Source organism: Stigmatopora argus, chromosome 10 (assembly GCF_051989625.1).
Source record: "Stigmatopora argus isolate UIUO_Sarg chromosome 10, RoL_Sarg_1.0, whole genome shotgun sequence".
Taxonomy (NCBI): domain Eukaryota; kingdom Metazoa; phylum Chordata; class Actinopteri; order Syngnathiformes; family Syngnathidae; genus Stigmatopora; species Stigmatopora argus.
The window spans coordinates 3,125,402-3,141,655 of NC_135396.1; the positions used below are offsets into that span (position 1 = coordinate 3,125,402).

The window sequence follows — 16,254 nt, forward strand, 5'->3', positions numbered from 1 at the left end:
TTAAAAAATATATATTTAACTCCATTTATAAATGTATTTCTTTCCATGTTTATTTTTCGCCTTTTTATGGTTTAATCTCATTTCTTTTTTTCGTATGTATCATCATTTTATGCTTTATTATATATTATTATTTATATATAGCATGGTTAGTGGCTCCGAAACATAATTGGACGTCTATGGTCGTCAACGGCGGCCAGTGACTTAAAAAAAGAAAAGAGCATCCGCTCTTACCGCCGCTTTGATGTCGTCCGCCAAATAATTGGCGATGAGTCGCTGCCACCGCCGCCGTTGACGAATCGACAGCGTTCAAGCCCCCCCCGACCCCCGGCCCGGCCCGCCGTCTTTGTTGGCTCGGTAGCGGGGTCGACGCGGGGTCATGAGCCACGCTCCTCGCCACCGCGGCCCTTTGAGGCTCTCAGCGTGAGGCGGCCATGTTTAGTCTGCCGCACGCCGCGTCCATTTGGCCCCGAGCTGTCTCAACAAGAAAAGCGAGATGCCTTTTGACCACCGCGGCGGCCATCGCTCACGTGCCACTCCGACCGATACTTGCAAAATGTGCAGACTTTTGGCTCAAAATCGTCGTTTTTTTCTCTCGGCCCAAATAGTTCTCATAAATGACGGAAACGTTATACTAATTCAACCTCCATTTTTGTGTTGTCATTAGTGCCTTTGTCTTTTGGCTTTTTAAAAACGTTTTACCCAGAAAAAATGCTATATTTGACCTTTGATAAATCGTATTTTGGCAGATTATTTGGCCCTAAAGAGTGCATATCATAACAAAGTAGGCGGGACAATCTGAAATACTCTCATTTGATTGGTTGAATTATTTCTAGCGTTTGAAAATTACTGACGGCGAGTTCACCATTTCCAGAAAACACTATTATTTTCATATTACTCCACTTATTGATGAAATGCATCTTTTGTTTATTTATTTTATTGAACAGGATTCTTAATGCTGGTATGCACACAATTTACTTTTTTTTAAATTGAACAATATGCTATAGCCAGGATGAATACCATGTTTCGCAATAGAATGCAAGTACAGAAATATTTGTATTTTAGGATATATTATGAGCAGATTTAAACCCATTTTCCAAAAAAGACACAAATACATCTTTTGTCCCATTTGAACCTTTTTTATTATTATTAAGAAACATAAATGCTGGCCATCACATTAAGAAGAAAAGGGAAGAATATATTATAAGGACACGCAGTTGCAAAAAAAACAAAAACAGAAAAAACAAGAAGCGACATGCGACATTTTCTCTTCCACCATGTGACCTCCATGTTTATCATCCTCCAATTTATTGATAAGTGATCATGTGGAAAGGCACTTTTGGACCGCAATGTGACCGTTTGGCTTCAAACTCGGTGACCACCCCCACTGGCAATGGTAACACACACACACACACACACGCACTCGCACTCGCACACACACACTCGTGCACACTATCAGCCCACCTGGCTAGTGGGAGCTCCATAGTGCAAAGTACTGTATGTAAATCTCCCATAGTGCATCTCTCTGTCTCTCTCATTCCTTCTCCTTTTCTGTGTTTTTTAGTAACTGACTTCACGCACCCACGCGCACGCCTCACACACTCGCCGATGGACGGTCCGGTCCGACCGAGTCCGGCAACTCGAACAGGTACGTAACAAAAAGGGAAACGAAAAGACGGAATATTGCTTTTCAAAGTCTTGACCACAGTTCATTCGTGCCTTCCAGAATAAACCAATCCCAAACCACCAATGTATTTATTATTCCAATTGGAGAGCATTCCCGTTCCACCACCATGCGACCCTTCCATTGATCATATATGGAACATCACTACCTACCTACTCTAGATCCTTCTCTTGTCCCGACATTTATTCCAGAACATCATTTGACCATATTTCCAAAAGTTAACATCCTATTCCAGATCTTCCCAATTCCATATTTGCCATCAAAATCACCATTCCTGAATCGTCCTCTATTCTCGAACCTTAATATACCCTTAGCATAGCACACTCTACCCCAAAATTCTGTCGCCTACCTTTCCTTTTTCCAGAGAAGTCATCTATTCCGGAATAGTATTACGTAACACATTCTCTTCTAGATATCTCCCCTCCCAGAACCTTTCTGCGTCTTAAATATGTTTATATTCCAGAATGGTCTCCCATTTTGACCACATTCCATGACCCCCCCCTTCAAAATAAAACATTCCTTTTCTCACACCACCTGTATTCTAGGACAACCGTCATTCCAGAATAACCCTCAAGAGTCACGCGATGCCCACGGAAATGTTTTTTGTAACATGAATCGTAAAACGTGAAAGTAACACCTGAAGCGCACACCTTTTTGTAACTGTTTGGACAAAGCAGAATGTAAGATATATTAAAAAAATTTCCCCCTTCATAAATAAATGCAAATACCCCTTTGACACCGTCATGCACTCGCGCGCACATTGCCGCTATTTACATTTTGTACAAAGTCCATCTTCATCATTGTCAACTTCATCGTGTGTAACCAGAGAGTCTCCATAAGGGGGAAAAATAAAAATAAAAATGTGCTCCTTCAAAAAAAATTTTTTTTTTTTAAAATGTGGTCAGCAAAGCCTTTAACGCATTTATTCCAGATCCTTTCAATTGAGATCAAGATCCACCTACTAGTACTGTCTCTGTCTGAAACCCTTGGTTTTATAGGCCTTAGTCCGTGAACCACGAGTAAGTAACGGGACAAAACCGACAAAATATGGAAAAGATATTCGTCGATAGCTGTTTGAAAACTGTGGTGGTAGGACATCGCTGTTCTACCGGGCGGGGACTGGTTGGAGCAAAGTTCGCGCTAGTACGCGGAACCTTCAAGTGGAACTTGATTTATTGAGCGCGGTAAACCAACGACTGCCAACGGTGGTCCAGAGGTGGCCCCCCTGTTTTTGAGTCTGAACCTATTTCACATTAGGAGGCGTTGAGCACGGAACGGCTGTAAAGAGTCTGGTAGTAAGCGCCGGAGTCCATGGCGACCGGTCCGGGGCTGTCGTAGATCTGCTTGGCGGCCACGGGGGAGCCGGCGGCGGCGTAGCTGTTGTAGGCCATCACCTGGTCCTGGTAGGACTTCAGGTCCATCTTCTGCTCGTTGGACATCAGGTTGGTGATGGAAAAGGGGTGGTTGAAGTTGTAGTGGGGGTCCAGGGACTTGAGGGCGTCGTTGGGCAGCTCCATGTGCTGCTGGACCATGGCGCCGGGGAGGAGGTGGGCCGACTGGGAGTGGAAGACGGAGGCCGACGACGTGGCCGGCGCCGGGCAGTCCAGCGCCGCCAGCAGGGAGTTGCCGGCGGGCCCGCGGGAAAGCGACTGGTCGTCGGAGGAACCCGGGTGGGAGTTGTCCGAGTGGGCCGAGTCGGCCTCGTCCGAGGCGCCGGCGCCGCCCGCCGGGCTGCGTTCGCCCGCCGCCGCGTCCCCCCTCTTGCCACCGTCTTTGCCCGCCTTCTTGGCCAGCTTGTCGTCGATCTTGAATCGTTTCTGGCGCCGCAGGTAGCAGCCGTTCTCGAACATGTTGCCCGACTGCGGGTGCAGCGTCCAATAGGAGCCCTTGCCCGGCTTGTCGGGCGAGCGGGCCACCTTGACGAAGCAGTCGTTGAAGGACAGCGAGTGGCGGATGGAGTTCTGCCAGCGCTGCTGGTTCTCCCGGTAGTACGGGAACAAGTCCATGATCCACTGGTAGATCTCGTTGAGGGTCAGCATCTTGCTGCCGCTCTGCTGGATGGCCATGGTGATCAGCGAGATGTACGAGTAGGGCGGCTTGGCGTGGGTCAGCGAGCGCCGGTACGGCTTGGGCGGGATCTCCTTGGGCCCTCCGCGGCTCAGGGGGCCGCCCGCCGACGGGTAGGCCAGCTGGCTCACCGACTGGCCCATGTTGCCGTAGTGCGACAGCGAGCCCGCCGCCGACGAGGGCCCCAGCTGGCTCAGCGAACCCGAGCCCAGGGCGGGCGCCACCGGGGAGAGCGGCATGTGGGCCGCCGCGCCCGAGCTCATGGAGGTCAGCGGGGACGGGCTGAGGCCCGAGCCGGGGTAGGCCATGTTCAGGCCGCCGCCCGCCGGGTTCAGGTTGATGTAGCTGTTGATGGGGCCCATGGAGCCCACCGACGCCAGGGCGCCGTTCATGCCGCCGGGCGACGAGTACATCTGCCACAACAACAACAAAAACAACGTTGTCTTAGCGTTAGCTCGTTGGCCGTGTCTAACTGACCGTCATCAGCTACCGTGAAAGGAATCACATGTTTTGCGGGCGGTCGAGCGTGCTGACTGCTGACCAATAGCCTAGCCTAGCATGTTTGCCACTGGATAGTAAACTTTTCGTAACCTGTGCTTAACCCCAATTTGAGAGGAGAAAAAAAGGCAATGTCTCCTTTAAGACCGATTAAACATATAGATAGCAATATTAACAAATATCATTTTTCCTGCCTTGATTTCACTATCTTACTAATGTACAGTATTTGCACTATTGTCCTTATGTGTATTTTACATTTTTTGTGGTTCATTTCCTGTCATTTTTACAATGCGCCATTGACATCGATGGACGTCCAATCCGTTTGCATTAAATCTCATCCCTAGTCGGTTTGAAATGTACAGTTTTTTTTTGTTACTCGTCGGCTGCTATTGACGTTGGCGGACGTCCAACTTTTTTTTTTACTAACAGCGAGGCAAAATTAGACGTCTATCAGCGTCTGTGGCAGTGAAAGCTGAAAATTCAAACGGATGAAGTTTATTTTTTTGCTTTTAATTGAAAGGAAGCTTTTAGCCAGCGTCGTCTTCCATTTTTTTCTTCTTTTTTTTTGCTGAATGCACAATGAAGCTCTCAGTGCGCACGGATTTCGCACTCACGCGTGAACGTCAAAGTGCGCAAAAGCGCGTCAGCAAGGCCCTTTTTTCATTTCGGCTCCCGCGGAAAAACGACCAATCTTTTTTTTCTTTTTCTTTTTCTTTCCCTATTTCATTTGCTTAGAAAAAAAGAGCAAGGTCCAAAGAACGAAGAATGTTGAAAGTTGGAGGGAATTGTCGCACTTTTGAGCAACGTGTTAATTTCATCAGCGCTTGATGACATTAATTTTAAATTCCATTAACACCGAACGCATTGTTTAAATGGATATTGGGACTCGTTTGCCAATTAGAATGACGCCATCAAGCGAGATCAATTGCTTCACTTTTTTTTCGTTCTGAAAAGTATCAAGTTAAAATATGAACTTTTGTATTATTGGAGAAAATAGAAGTTAATTATGTGGACATGTGTGCTCAATGAATACATTCGTTTTAGCAGTATAAATGTATTATAACTAGATGTTATTGCTGTTCATTCGTCTTTTTTTGATAAAAAAGAAAATATAAAATACATATTTTATTGTTTTAATACCATTTACAGGCATAAGCTTGTAAATATACACTTTTCGTGCTTATTTTAAGCTTAAAAATGTTTTTAGAATGTATTTAAAAATGTCAACGTATTGTTATGTACTTTTAAAATGTGTTTAAGCATGTCAATGATCTTTTTTTGGTGATAGGCCTTCAAATCGATACTTATTTCATTAGTAAACTGAATAGCCTTGTTCAATTTAAGCGTTTTTTTTGTACTTGTCAAATATATTCAGCAATTTTTAATTTACTTTTTGACCTTTCTTTAACTGGTGTTTTCTAGGTTAATTTCTTAAACGAAAATATAGTGCGAATAGATTTATTGAAGTATTTTATTTCGGGGTTTTTTCAATTTAATGGTAGCCTCGGCTTACCTCGCTGGCCTCGCTGTAAAAAGTATTCCACTCCGGTATGTCGTGGGCTTCCATCTTCACCGAGCTCAACATCCCCACAAAGAAAACCTTGAGAGGAACCGGATGAGCTGTCGCACCTTGACACTCCCCCCTCCTCCCTTTCCTCCCAAAGTTATAATCCTTTAAGGGCGTAAAAAAAAAGGATCCTCCACGTAAACAAAAAAAAAAACTTGAACAAAGTCGCAACAAGTTCACGTGGCCATCGTTTTCCACTTGTTTTTTTTCTCTTTTGCAGACGTGGAGACCCTCAAACGGAGGGATGGAGGTCGCAGGACGGGCTGAGGAAAAAAGCCAATCGGACTGCTTTATAAGGTAAGCGCTGAAGCCACGCCCCCTGGTCGAAATTCGCCACCCAGGCTCCTCCACCTCCACCCCGTCGCTAAATTTCAATATGTCAGGAAGGAGGCTCCCATTCTGGGGAAAAAAGGGAAAAAGGGCCAATGTGGCCCCCTGGCGTGCTGTTTATTGGCCCGGTTGGACTGGCGGGCGGCCTACCATGTTTCAGTGCCATTGACGCTCATAGACGGCTAATCCGTTTGGAGTGGGATAAGCAGTTTAGTTGATTAAAATGAAGAAATATGGGGGGTATTTTTTTCCTATTTTCGTGAAAATATTTTTGTACAATTAAAAAAATGACTGGCATATGTTCATTGTTAACATTTATGATGCCATTGGCAGTGACGTTCGTTCATTCGCTGCCACCCTACCACTTACAATGGATTGGACATCCATTTATTTATTTTTTAAAGATGCAATCATATTTATAAAACTAACTTTGAACTTCCTCATCATATTGTTCATGTATTTTTGAATATTTAAAAATAAATTCATGAGCAAGAAGATATTTTCAAATGGACAAATGCGAAAGTTAAGAGGGTCTAACATTCTAACCATGGAATAGAATACCTCACTTTTTTATGTTTAATTCGCATTATTATCAATTGTAAGCATAATGAATAAATAATAACAATATGATAATATACGATCACTATCAGCCCCTCCCAGTCCAACAATATTGGACGTTTATCGCCGTTAATGGCAGCCAAACTCTTGATTCATGAAATAGATAAAAGACCAGAGAATATTTTTATTCATTACAAAAAAATGTTTTTTTCTTGTTCTAGAACAGTAGGAAAGTTGTCGATGTGTTTCCTTAGGCTGCTAAAATGACTGGTCAATGTAAAATTTGCTTTAAAAGCAATAATAATTAAGTCATCCTGGTTATTCTATATTACCTTCGATGGTTGTCAGCCAATGAGTTAATACTTCCCAGTTTTACCCATAAGTAAGCACGTCGCTGGAGTTTTTTTTGGGGCGGAGGTCCGTCAGTTTGTGGCCCGAGGGGATTTGCAAGGGGGCGGCGTGAAAGTCGTTAATTCCCGCGGCTGTCACCTCCCTTTAACACCTCGCGAGAGGAAACTTTTCAGCCTAAAAAAAACGACACAGCAAAACTTCATGGCTTTGACTTGAGTTTTTGTTTTTTGTTTTTTTTTAACTGGGACGTAAAGTCATCACTTAAGATGGGTGACGTCACGTATGCGTGTTCACGTGGAATACACAAGACGCTGCGTGTGCATGTGAATGGCAGCTGTCTCAATGGTGGTGTAATGCGCGCATGCGGGAGGTCGTCGGTCGGGGGGTGACGGTGGGGGGGATTAGGGTACAACAGGAAGGCGAGGGGGGGCACGCACGCGCACCTGGCATCAAGAAACTTGTGGCTGGATCAAGGGGACACCAAGTAATGATGCAATTAAGTCTGTTAATCCGGTTAGTGACGTCATCAGACGGAGACCATGATCATTCAAAAAGATGCGATTGGCAGTTTTTTTTTTAATCTTAAAATCCCAGGAAAAAGTACTTTTCTCAAGAATACTTAGTGAGGCAAAAAACGTACTTAAAAAGCAAACGTATTTTGATAAACTATAATTTGGGGGAAATAATTTAGGTGACTGACGCTGACCTTTTCGATGTTTTTTAATAGATAAATGGTCGGTTTACTTGTCAATATAAAGGAAAAAAATATTAGTTCATAAAACGCTTCTGTAGAAGTCAGTCCTAAGACAACAAACAAAACAAAAAGAGTCTTCACATCGCCTTGTAGTATTCGCTACATACGTAAAGTTGTCGTCCTCTTTGTAATACGCATTTATTGTGTATGTGTGTGTGTGTGGGCTCCCCCGTCGCCTCCTTTTAATGTGAATGCTCCCCACGTCGTCCATTAGCACGTGCATAATTACTTCCACAATAGCAGTAATGAGTTGACACTAATGGAGGAAATCACACATCCACTTACACTTATTCCCTATTACTATACATTTTACATGCGGAACACTTGTAGCTAGCAGCACAACAGCTCTAGCTAGCACCACGGCGTCACCTAGCGGCTAAAATCAGAAAAGTCCCAATACAAAATCGTTTTTCCCACGTCAGGTTTATTTCCACATTTTATACAAGAAGTTTATAAGTCAAAAGACGAGCTAGCAGATTCGTTGTCGCCGCGGCTGGAAGGCACTTGCACCGTTAGCATTATTAGCATGTAGCCGTATATAGATTGTATACACATAGATTGGCTTTGGTTTGGTTCGTATGTGCGAGGAACATTCGGCTATTTTTTCCAAAAGGGATCAAACTTAGTGTCAAAACAAAACAAAAAACACAAGTTTTGCACTGAAATGCCACAAACCGTTTTCAATGGAAACAACCGGGAATTTTCTAGAAGGGACAGCGTTCTCTTGTACATTCACAAAATGGCAGGCAGATCACACGACATGTGAAACTGGATGTTTGTTCATTGTGTTTTTGTTGTCAGCTTTTTTTAATCCAAGTCCTTCACCGCCTTCGCCCCGCCTACGTTGCAGGTCGCCGTGGACGCCGCCGGCATCACGTCTCGCGCTCCTTCTTGACGGTGACGTCGCCGCTCTGCGCCCCCGAGCCGTTGGGCCCGCCGGGAGGGGCGGCGGACGGGGCGGTGGCCGCCCCGGTGCCCAGGATGGTGGATACCTCACCCTGCATGAACGCCCAAGGGGGGCTGTTGACGGACATGTCCAGCGGACAGCGATCGCCGCTGGGGCAGTAAACATCGCCGTCGCCTCGCCGGCTCTGGATGTACACTCGGGTGCAGGGGAAGCAGAACCTGTAAGTACCAACATTGTCATATACATGAATTTAGTTGAGTATCACACTCTTGAATAGTGTATTTTCCCTTGACACTCGTAGGGAAACTCTAGAAAAAACCCAATGTAGGAATGTTATTTTTTGCCAAATTTTAACCGCTAAATTAAATCTGGTAGCATTTAAAAAAAAAATTTCAAATGTCCCCAATTCTATCTAAAATGCTTAATATTTGAAATGCAACTTTTGCATGAAATTCTAAAGGCCCTTGAATCTAACCGAATCATAAGGCGTAATATTGTGTCATCAAATTGGTCATCTACAACCTTACCTAACCATAAAAAAACATCGCCTTTGAAATGTCGATTTCTGCTGACCTGTGGCCGTGCAAAAACAATCAACTGACTTAAGTGCGGATAGTTTACACAAGGGTAGCGTGTACACACCTGTGTCCCGGCACGGACGGGCACTGCACAAAGTGGGTGTCCTCCAGCCTCTCGTGACACAGCGTGCAGGACAGGGTGCTTCCGGTCAGGCCGCCACCGCCACCTGACGTGGAGCCTAACTCGGAAGCCCCGCTGTGGGGCAGCGCCGCCGCGGCGGCCGTGGCGGCTTCGGACGAGCCGCCGGAGGCCAGCGGTTCTCCCCCGGAGCGGGCGGTGGGGGCACGTGGCTGTCTGGCCGGAGACGACGCGGGCTTGGGGCTGGTCTGACTGACCGAGGCCGACGAGGAGGGCAAGCCGGCGCTCTTGGCGGAGCCCCCGTGGCCCTGGGACTGCAATTTGGGCTGGGACGAGCTGAGCTCCCGCTCCAGCTCCGGCGTGATGAAGGGGGCGATGCCCATGCCGATGCCCAGCTGCCGCCGGTTCATCTCGGCCAGCACGGGCGCCGGGAAGATCATGGGGCCGCTCATGGGGGCCGTCCTGGCGGTCAAGCCGGCCGGCATGCCCGCCAGCAGCCCGTGGGGGATCCCGGCGATGCTCTGAGTCACAAGATTTGGGGGTATGGCCGCCCCGATCATGGGTCTCCGGCTCGCGCTGGGACTCTGCCGGTTGACTTCTTGCGGAGGCGGCGGTGGTGGCGGCTGGCCCTCACGGTGCAACCCGTTGGGCGGCACCCGAGCGCCGTCTCCTCGGCCTCCGCGCTCATAACGCTCGCCGTGCGAGCGAGCACCGTCAGTCGAAGGCTCCCCGCGGCCGGGCACGGCGTGCTTGTGAGGCGAAGGTCCCGGGCCCGGCGAGCGGACGTTACCGTCCTGCATGCCGTGGCTGCGTTTGAGTTGCCGCGCGCTGGCGATCAAAAACTCGATCTGGTTGGCACCTTCGTAGTTGACGCAGCCGCGGCACACCACCTCGCTAAAGTCCCACACCACGGTCCATGGCATCTTGGGCAGGTCGCATAGGTAGCACCACTGGCGCCGCGACGACGACGAAGGGGACGACATGACTGCCGGAAGGCGATACGGCTGGCGGACTGGCTAGCCGGCTAACCCGAACGAGCGAGCGAGCACACGTTAGCTCACGCAAGCTATTCCCTTTAAAGCCGGCGCTGTTTGCAAAATAGCTTAACTTTCAGATCTCCCCTGCACCTTTCGTCAAAAGTACAAACATTTTAGCGGCGAAAACCAAAACAAAACTTTGTCAATATAAACGACGTCCCCCCTCACATTTCTGATTTGTTTACCCACTGGGGCCTGCTCATTGCTGTCAACGCGCTCCCCTCTGCAGACGTTTGGGTCTTACGTAACTCGGCGAAGTGTATTGTAGGGATGTAGTTTTTATGTCCGATTTATCAACGCGAAGCGACGCACCACGTGTGCTTATTGGACTACAAACAAATGGCACCTCGACCGAGGTAACCGACCGCTGTTACCCACGCGGGCGTGTATACGAGTTGCATTGTGGGTGACGCAGTTATTTCATCGGACTGTTTTAAAACGGTCAACGCGCCACGACTGGTCGTTGGACTACAAGCGTGGACGCGAAGGAAGTGACGTAGAATGAGTTCACAGGAAGTAACGTAGACGAGTTCAGTTCAGATGCCTGTCCTCGGGCGCACGTGCACTTCCGCATAAACATTCATAAAAACGGCTTTTAAGTCGTAGTTTGATTATTTAAAAAATGTCCCGAGATATTTCTTCGTCGAGCGAAGACGAAGTGGACGAGGCGCCAGCGCAGGTGTCGTCAAAGCCAAAGGAAATCGGTAAATTGACACATTTACTTTTTTTCTGAAGCAAAAGTCGAAAAAATCCAGCGTGCGCGTTATTGAATGGAAAATCTTTCCCCTTCGTAGTGAAGAGCAACCACTACAAGTGTCCAGATGACTTTGTGGGCTTCAGCCACAAACCTTGCAGTAGTACGTTGGCGAAGAACCTTGAGAGCACCGAAAACGAACTATGGCTCGTCAAAGCGCCTGCCAGCTTTGATCCACGATGGTCAGTCACTAATTTCATTCTGTGCCTACTAAAGTATTTGTGTTTTTAAAAAAAGGCTTAAAAAAGGAAAAACACACTTGGCCTGAAATAAACCCCCTTATGATGTCATGTTATCGAGACCGGTTTATAATCTGATGCAAAAACGGCCCCGATCAAGAAATTTAAAGAGTCCAACACAGGTTATTTGTTGTTACATTCCCTCATAATGATGGCTCAGCTTCCAAATCCTACGAATTTTCCGCAATTTACCACACCAGTCTTTACCAAACTACCAAATACGCATTTTATATCAAAACTACGCGGAAAAGGGCTGACAAAATCCGAAAATTCTACGTTTTTGGCATTAGGCAGCTCTGTTGTGAAGAATGCTGAGACTCTTTTAGTAGCGTAACAACTGCACTTTGCTTTTGCAGTTTGCGAGGCGTGGACGTGAATCTTTCCGGTTTTCAAACGCTAAAGCTCCCTTCGGCGGCGCACGGGTCGTCCCACGGCGTGCAGCTCTACAACATCGTGTCGTCCGATCGCGGCCCCGCTGACCTCCGCTTGCTCACCGCCGGTTCCTCCCCGGCGGAGATCGGACCCGCTTTCTCCGGCCTGCTGAGCATATGCGAGAGTTACGGAGGCGACCGCCCGTCGCCCCACGTCATCCACGCCGACACCGCGCCGGATATTATACCCGGACTCAAACAGAGATTCCAGCCATTCGGAAGCAAGACGCCTACTTCGGCGTGCGAAGACAAGAAGAAAAAGAAGAAGAAGAAGAAAAAAAACAGAGACATGCCTATCAAAATAGAAGACGTGCCCGTTAAAGACGAAGTGGAGGAGACGGGCCAGGAACAGAGGCCGAAGAAAAGGAAAAAGAAAGACCGGGACAATGATGACGAAAAGGAAAAGGTGCTCATGGTGGAAGTGAAAATTGAGCCGGAAGAAGACGCTTTGCTCCAAGAGGACGAGCCGGCCAAAAAGAAAAAAAAGAAAAAGAAAGACCGGGACAATGATGATGATGATGACGACCAAAAGGAAAAGGTGCTCATCGTGCAAGTGAAAAGTGAGACGGAAGAGGACGCTTTGCAACAAGAGGACGAGCCGGCCAAAAAGAAGAAAAAGAAAAAGAAAAGCAAAAGGGAGCAGGATTAAATTTCATCCTCTCGCAACTGAACTCGAGCTATTTAGCGAGGACTGGACGTACCTGAACATGTTTGTCCCGGCGAGAGTTTCAACATAGACTGGTCGGTCGGCGGTCTGTTACAATACAAGTTGGAGTTCTTCTCTAACCCTCTTTGTAACTCAAAGCAGTTTTCTATCATGAATAAAGAAAATGCCATTCAACAGTTTCACCGTGTTACACACACAATTCCATTCATTTTCCGTGCCACTTATCATTACAAGTCTCGCAGGGCATAGACATGTATAGATCCATAATTCATTTTAAAAAAAGATCAAAATTAGGGTTAAAATTGAGAAATATTGACTAAAATGTAACCCATTAAAAAAGGAACAATGGTGTAAATTTAAAAAAAGAAACGCCTGTTTTGTATTTTGCTGTGAGGATTTATGTTTTTGTTCTTAAAGTCTCTTGGGACCTCACTACGCTTAACTGTGGCCAACTCAAAGGTCAAAGGTCTCGAGGTATGCTGCCAAAGTATGATTAAATCTGACCTAATTGGTCTGAAAATCATTTACAGCCAACCACATCTTTTGTTCATCTACATAAGCCTGCTATTTAACGACGACACATTTGAAAGGATTGCATTTCCGATTCAACAATTTGACAGTCATGACATGGCTTCAAATGTGTTTTGGTTAGCACACTTGTCAAGGCATTCATATTCATGACACGCATGGAGTATCATAATAACAGATTTATGACATCATATGTAGCATTCTAATAGGTTTACCCAGCATTCCATTATTCTTCCTCTCGGTTAGTTTCACGTGAAATTCCAAGTGAATTTACTTTACACAGCCAAATTACTGTATACTAACGACAGGGTATGCTTGTTAAAATATTGACTGCAAGTGACTTCGAGAGAATTTAAAATCATAGCTTGAATTTAACTCCAAAATGTGAATTTGATAATTTGCTAATCTTTGTATATGTACTACACCAAGGGTGTCAAACTCGGGTTAGTTTGCGGGCCGTATTAACGTCAACTCGATTTCATGTGGGCTGGACCATTTTAGATATAATATTTTTTTTAAAATCGGATTAAAAGAACTAGATTACAAACCCTAAATCTTCAGTTTTTCCATAGATCTAGAACAATTTGTATTTGAGCTTTTTTTTTCCATAGTAGGGGAAAGCGTCTTTTTAAAGTTACTATGTTCAATATTAAATTGGAAAACAGAAAATATTTTTAGATATTTATTTTTAGATGAAATGCTTTTTGAACTTGGATTAAAAAAATGCAATTATTGATTTAAAAAAGGGAAAATCAAGAAATATAATACACATCTGTATTCTTTATTTTGAATTTGATCCTAAAACAGAAAGTCAGCCCTCATGATTTACTTTCCCGGGCCACACAAAATGACGTGGCGGGCCAGATTTGGCCCCCGGGCCGCCACTTTGACACCTGTGTACTACACACTCCTGAGGATAAACAAAACGGTTTTATTTCCCTACCTCAAAACTGGTTCACTTGTCAATGAGTTGAAACACCACCTACTTTTTTATGACATAAAATCCAAAAGAACTACTCAACTACCCTTTGATCTTTGTTCAGTTTTCTCTCAATGCCCTCCTATCGTCATGTCTGAGTCTGTCCACCAGGTGTCGCCACCATACCGTTTTCCTCATTCGAATTTCACCAAATCAAGTCTTTTTCAGTTGCGTTTTGCCAACCACTGCATAACCGTTTTTTTTTGTATGTGTGTTTTCAGGATTACCCTGGTCGTTCGTCACGTGGGTGCTAATCCGCACCCGAGTGTGGTCGTGACTCGTAATGAGCTCCAACATCTGCTTGTGTGGAGACGACGACACATCAGTCGCAAGGTCAGACATCACATGACAACAACACGTTTCAGACAAATCACTTGAACTGATTGGCTGGCGTCCAATTCATGCATTGGACGTTTAGCTCTGTTAATAATAATAATTCCTGCTATCCCTCTTCCCCCAATTGCTCTCGTGAATTTTAAGTAAGGAGCCTTAACGTTTTGAATTCGTACGGCCATTCGGCTCCTAAAATTGAAAAGAAAAATAATATTGGGCTCATTTTGATTGCTCTCCATGATTAGACCCCCCAAAAAATGACAATTTTTTGTGTATTTTCGTAAATGACGATTTCCAGATAATTTCACGAACCCCCATACTTTTTATTAATTATAAATTCAGGCATCCTGCTCTTAAATTCTGTTCCAATTGGTCTTAAAAAGTTTCACCTGGCGGGTCCTGCGAAAAATATGAATATAGCAGTCGTTTCTTTTCCGAATAGACCCACAACAACAACAACAAAAAAACATCACAAAGAGAGACACAAGTCATCTGCCATTTTGGCTCCTAGTGGCCAATTTGGGTTGTCCTTCACGAGCCCACATTGAACCTATCTCCATAATCCTAAATTCCATATTCCGTCAACGTTGGCCGAGATAGAGTACGGCGCCCCCTTCTTCTCGTTCTCGTTTTTTTTCAAGTTTACGCACGCACGCGTCGTGTATTCGAGGCGGATGAATAATAAATGCAGCTTGAAGTTTGGCCGCGACGTGTTCCGACTGCCAAGGCCGGCCTCAGCTGACGGGACGCCAAAATGGGGGGGGCGGAGGGGGTCCTTCCATACGGATAATGAATTGCGAGAGTGCTTTCTCCCCCCACCTCGCTTTCCTCGCCTTCCTCCCTTCCGCTTTCTTTTCTCTCCAAACGACATCGCGCAACATTTCGCCGGGCGAGCCCGCGGCAACGGGGCTGTTGCCGTAGCAACGGGACCTGCCAATTTCGGGGAGGTGGGGTGGGGGGCTTATACGTGTGGTACACACACACATCAATCAACGCGGTTGCGAAGGCACGCACTCCGTGGCGTCGGTTTCCCGACATTTGGCATTGCGGGAGACTGCGGCAGACATCAATCGCGATCCGGCGTTGACGTTGGCCACGCCTCCAAGAGCGCCCCTTGGCGAGCAACCCCAACCCACTCAAATGATGACAGGAATGAACTCATTGACAGCATTTAGACGCCCATTCCGTCGACATTTGCGCTACATTTGAGGATATTTTGGGGCGTTTTACAATTTGTCATTGCCCTGCCAGACGTAAAGTTTATTCACAAACTTTTGAAAATAATATTTCAAAATAAATATTGACTAAATAAAATTGGAAAATGACTACAAAATGCGAAAATATTCGATTAAAACGTGAAATAAAATTTTAAGCAATATTGAAATGAGAAAAAATATTTTTAAGTCATAATTCTCTTAGGTAAAATATATATTTTGAATTTTTCAATGAATTGTCCATACTTTCCTTAGCCGTTTTTACATTTTTAAAATGATATTTTCATATTTCCAATGCTTTTGGCCAGATTTTTTCAAATTTACTTGTAATGCACACACACTCAGGAGGTGGTTACCATGGCAACAGCAGCAAGCCTCAAAGAGAGCCGTTGCCGTGACGCTGAAATGACGACAACACGTCAGAGGCAATGGCAAATGCACAGGTTGAAACGGATTGGACGTCTATAGCTGTCTGAAAGTTGAAAGTGAGGCAAAGCTTGTGTCGTCCGCAATGTATTGATTTGCTCCACCTGCAGTACAGTGAGCTACCAAAGAGGGCGCCGTCGTTCAACAAAATCTTACCTTGAAATTCCTTGTTTTTTTTCCCCTTGACGCCCACATCAAATTTCGGCTAGATTTCTTTAAAAACAAAAATCATTAGCAAAAATATTCGTCACAAACAAGCATCTCATCAGCTTTATT

The 16,254-nt window shown here is 45.6% G+C and overlaps 3 protein-coding genes across 4 annotated transcripts in view; 1 reads left to right on the top strand and 2 right to left on the bottom strand.

Annotated features, from left to right (window-relative positions):
* LOC144083589 (uncharacterized) overlaps positions 1 to 16,254 on the top strand; it is a 44,423-nt gene that overhangs the window by 19,558 nt on the left and 8,611 nt on the right. Inside the window, exons 4-8 of one of the 2 annotated variants that reach the window (XR_013303583.1) lie at positions 1,562 to 1,645; positions 6,034 to 6,110; positions 8,657 to 8,933; positions 11,202 to 11,343; positions 14,227 to 14,338. Coding sequence is in view for 1 of the 2 variants with exons in the window: in XM_077611567.1 (XP_077467693.1) it covers positions 11,030 to 11,111; positions 11,202 to 11,343; positions 11,757 to 12,480 (948 nt within the window). In the remaining variant the exon portion in view is untranslated. Of the gene's footprint in view, positions 1 to 1,561; positions 1,646 to 6,033; positions 6,111 to 8,656; positions 8,934 to 9,356; positions 11,112 to 11,201; positions 11,344 to 11,756; positions 12,678 to 14,226; positions 14,339 to 16,254 lie in introns of those variants that run through there. The other variant, XM_077611567.1, reaches the window with a different exon arrangement.
* foxa3 (forkhead box A3) lies at positions 2,915 to 6,063 on the bottom strand. The gene is made up of 2 exons (XM_077611565.1): positions 5,760 to 6,063; positions 2,915 to 4,161 (listed from the first exon to the last, which is right to left on the bottom strand). The coding sequence occupies exons 1-2, from the start codon at positions 5,829 to 5,831 to the stop codon at positions 2,935 to 2,937; spliced, it is 1,299 nt and encodes a 432-aa protein (XP_077467691.1). The 5' UTR covers positions 5,832 to 6,063; the 3' UTR covers positions 2,915 to 2,934.
* Positions 8,211 to 10,675, bottom strand: irf2bp1 (interferon regulatory factor 2 binding protein 1). Its single transcript, XM_077611566.1, has 2 exons — positions 9,356 to 10,675; positions 8,211 to 8,931 (listed from the first exon to the last, which is right to left on the bottom strand). The coding sequence occupies exons 1-2, from the start codon at positions 10,351 to 10,353 to the stop codon at positions 8,679 to 8,681; spliced, it is 1,251 nt and encodes a 416-aa protein (XP_077467692.1). The 5' UTR covers positions 10,354 to 10,675; the 3' UTR covers positions 8,211 to 8,678.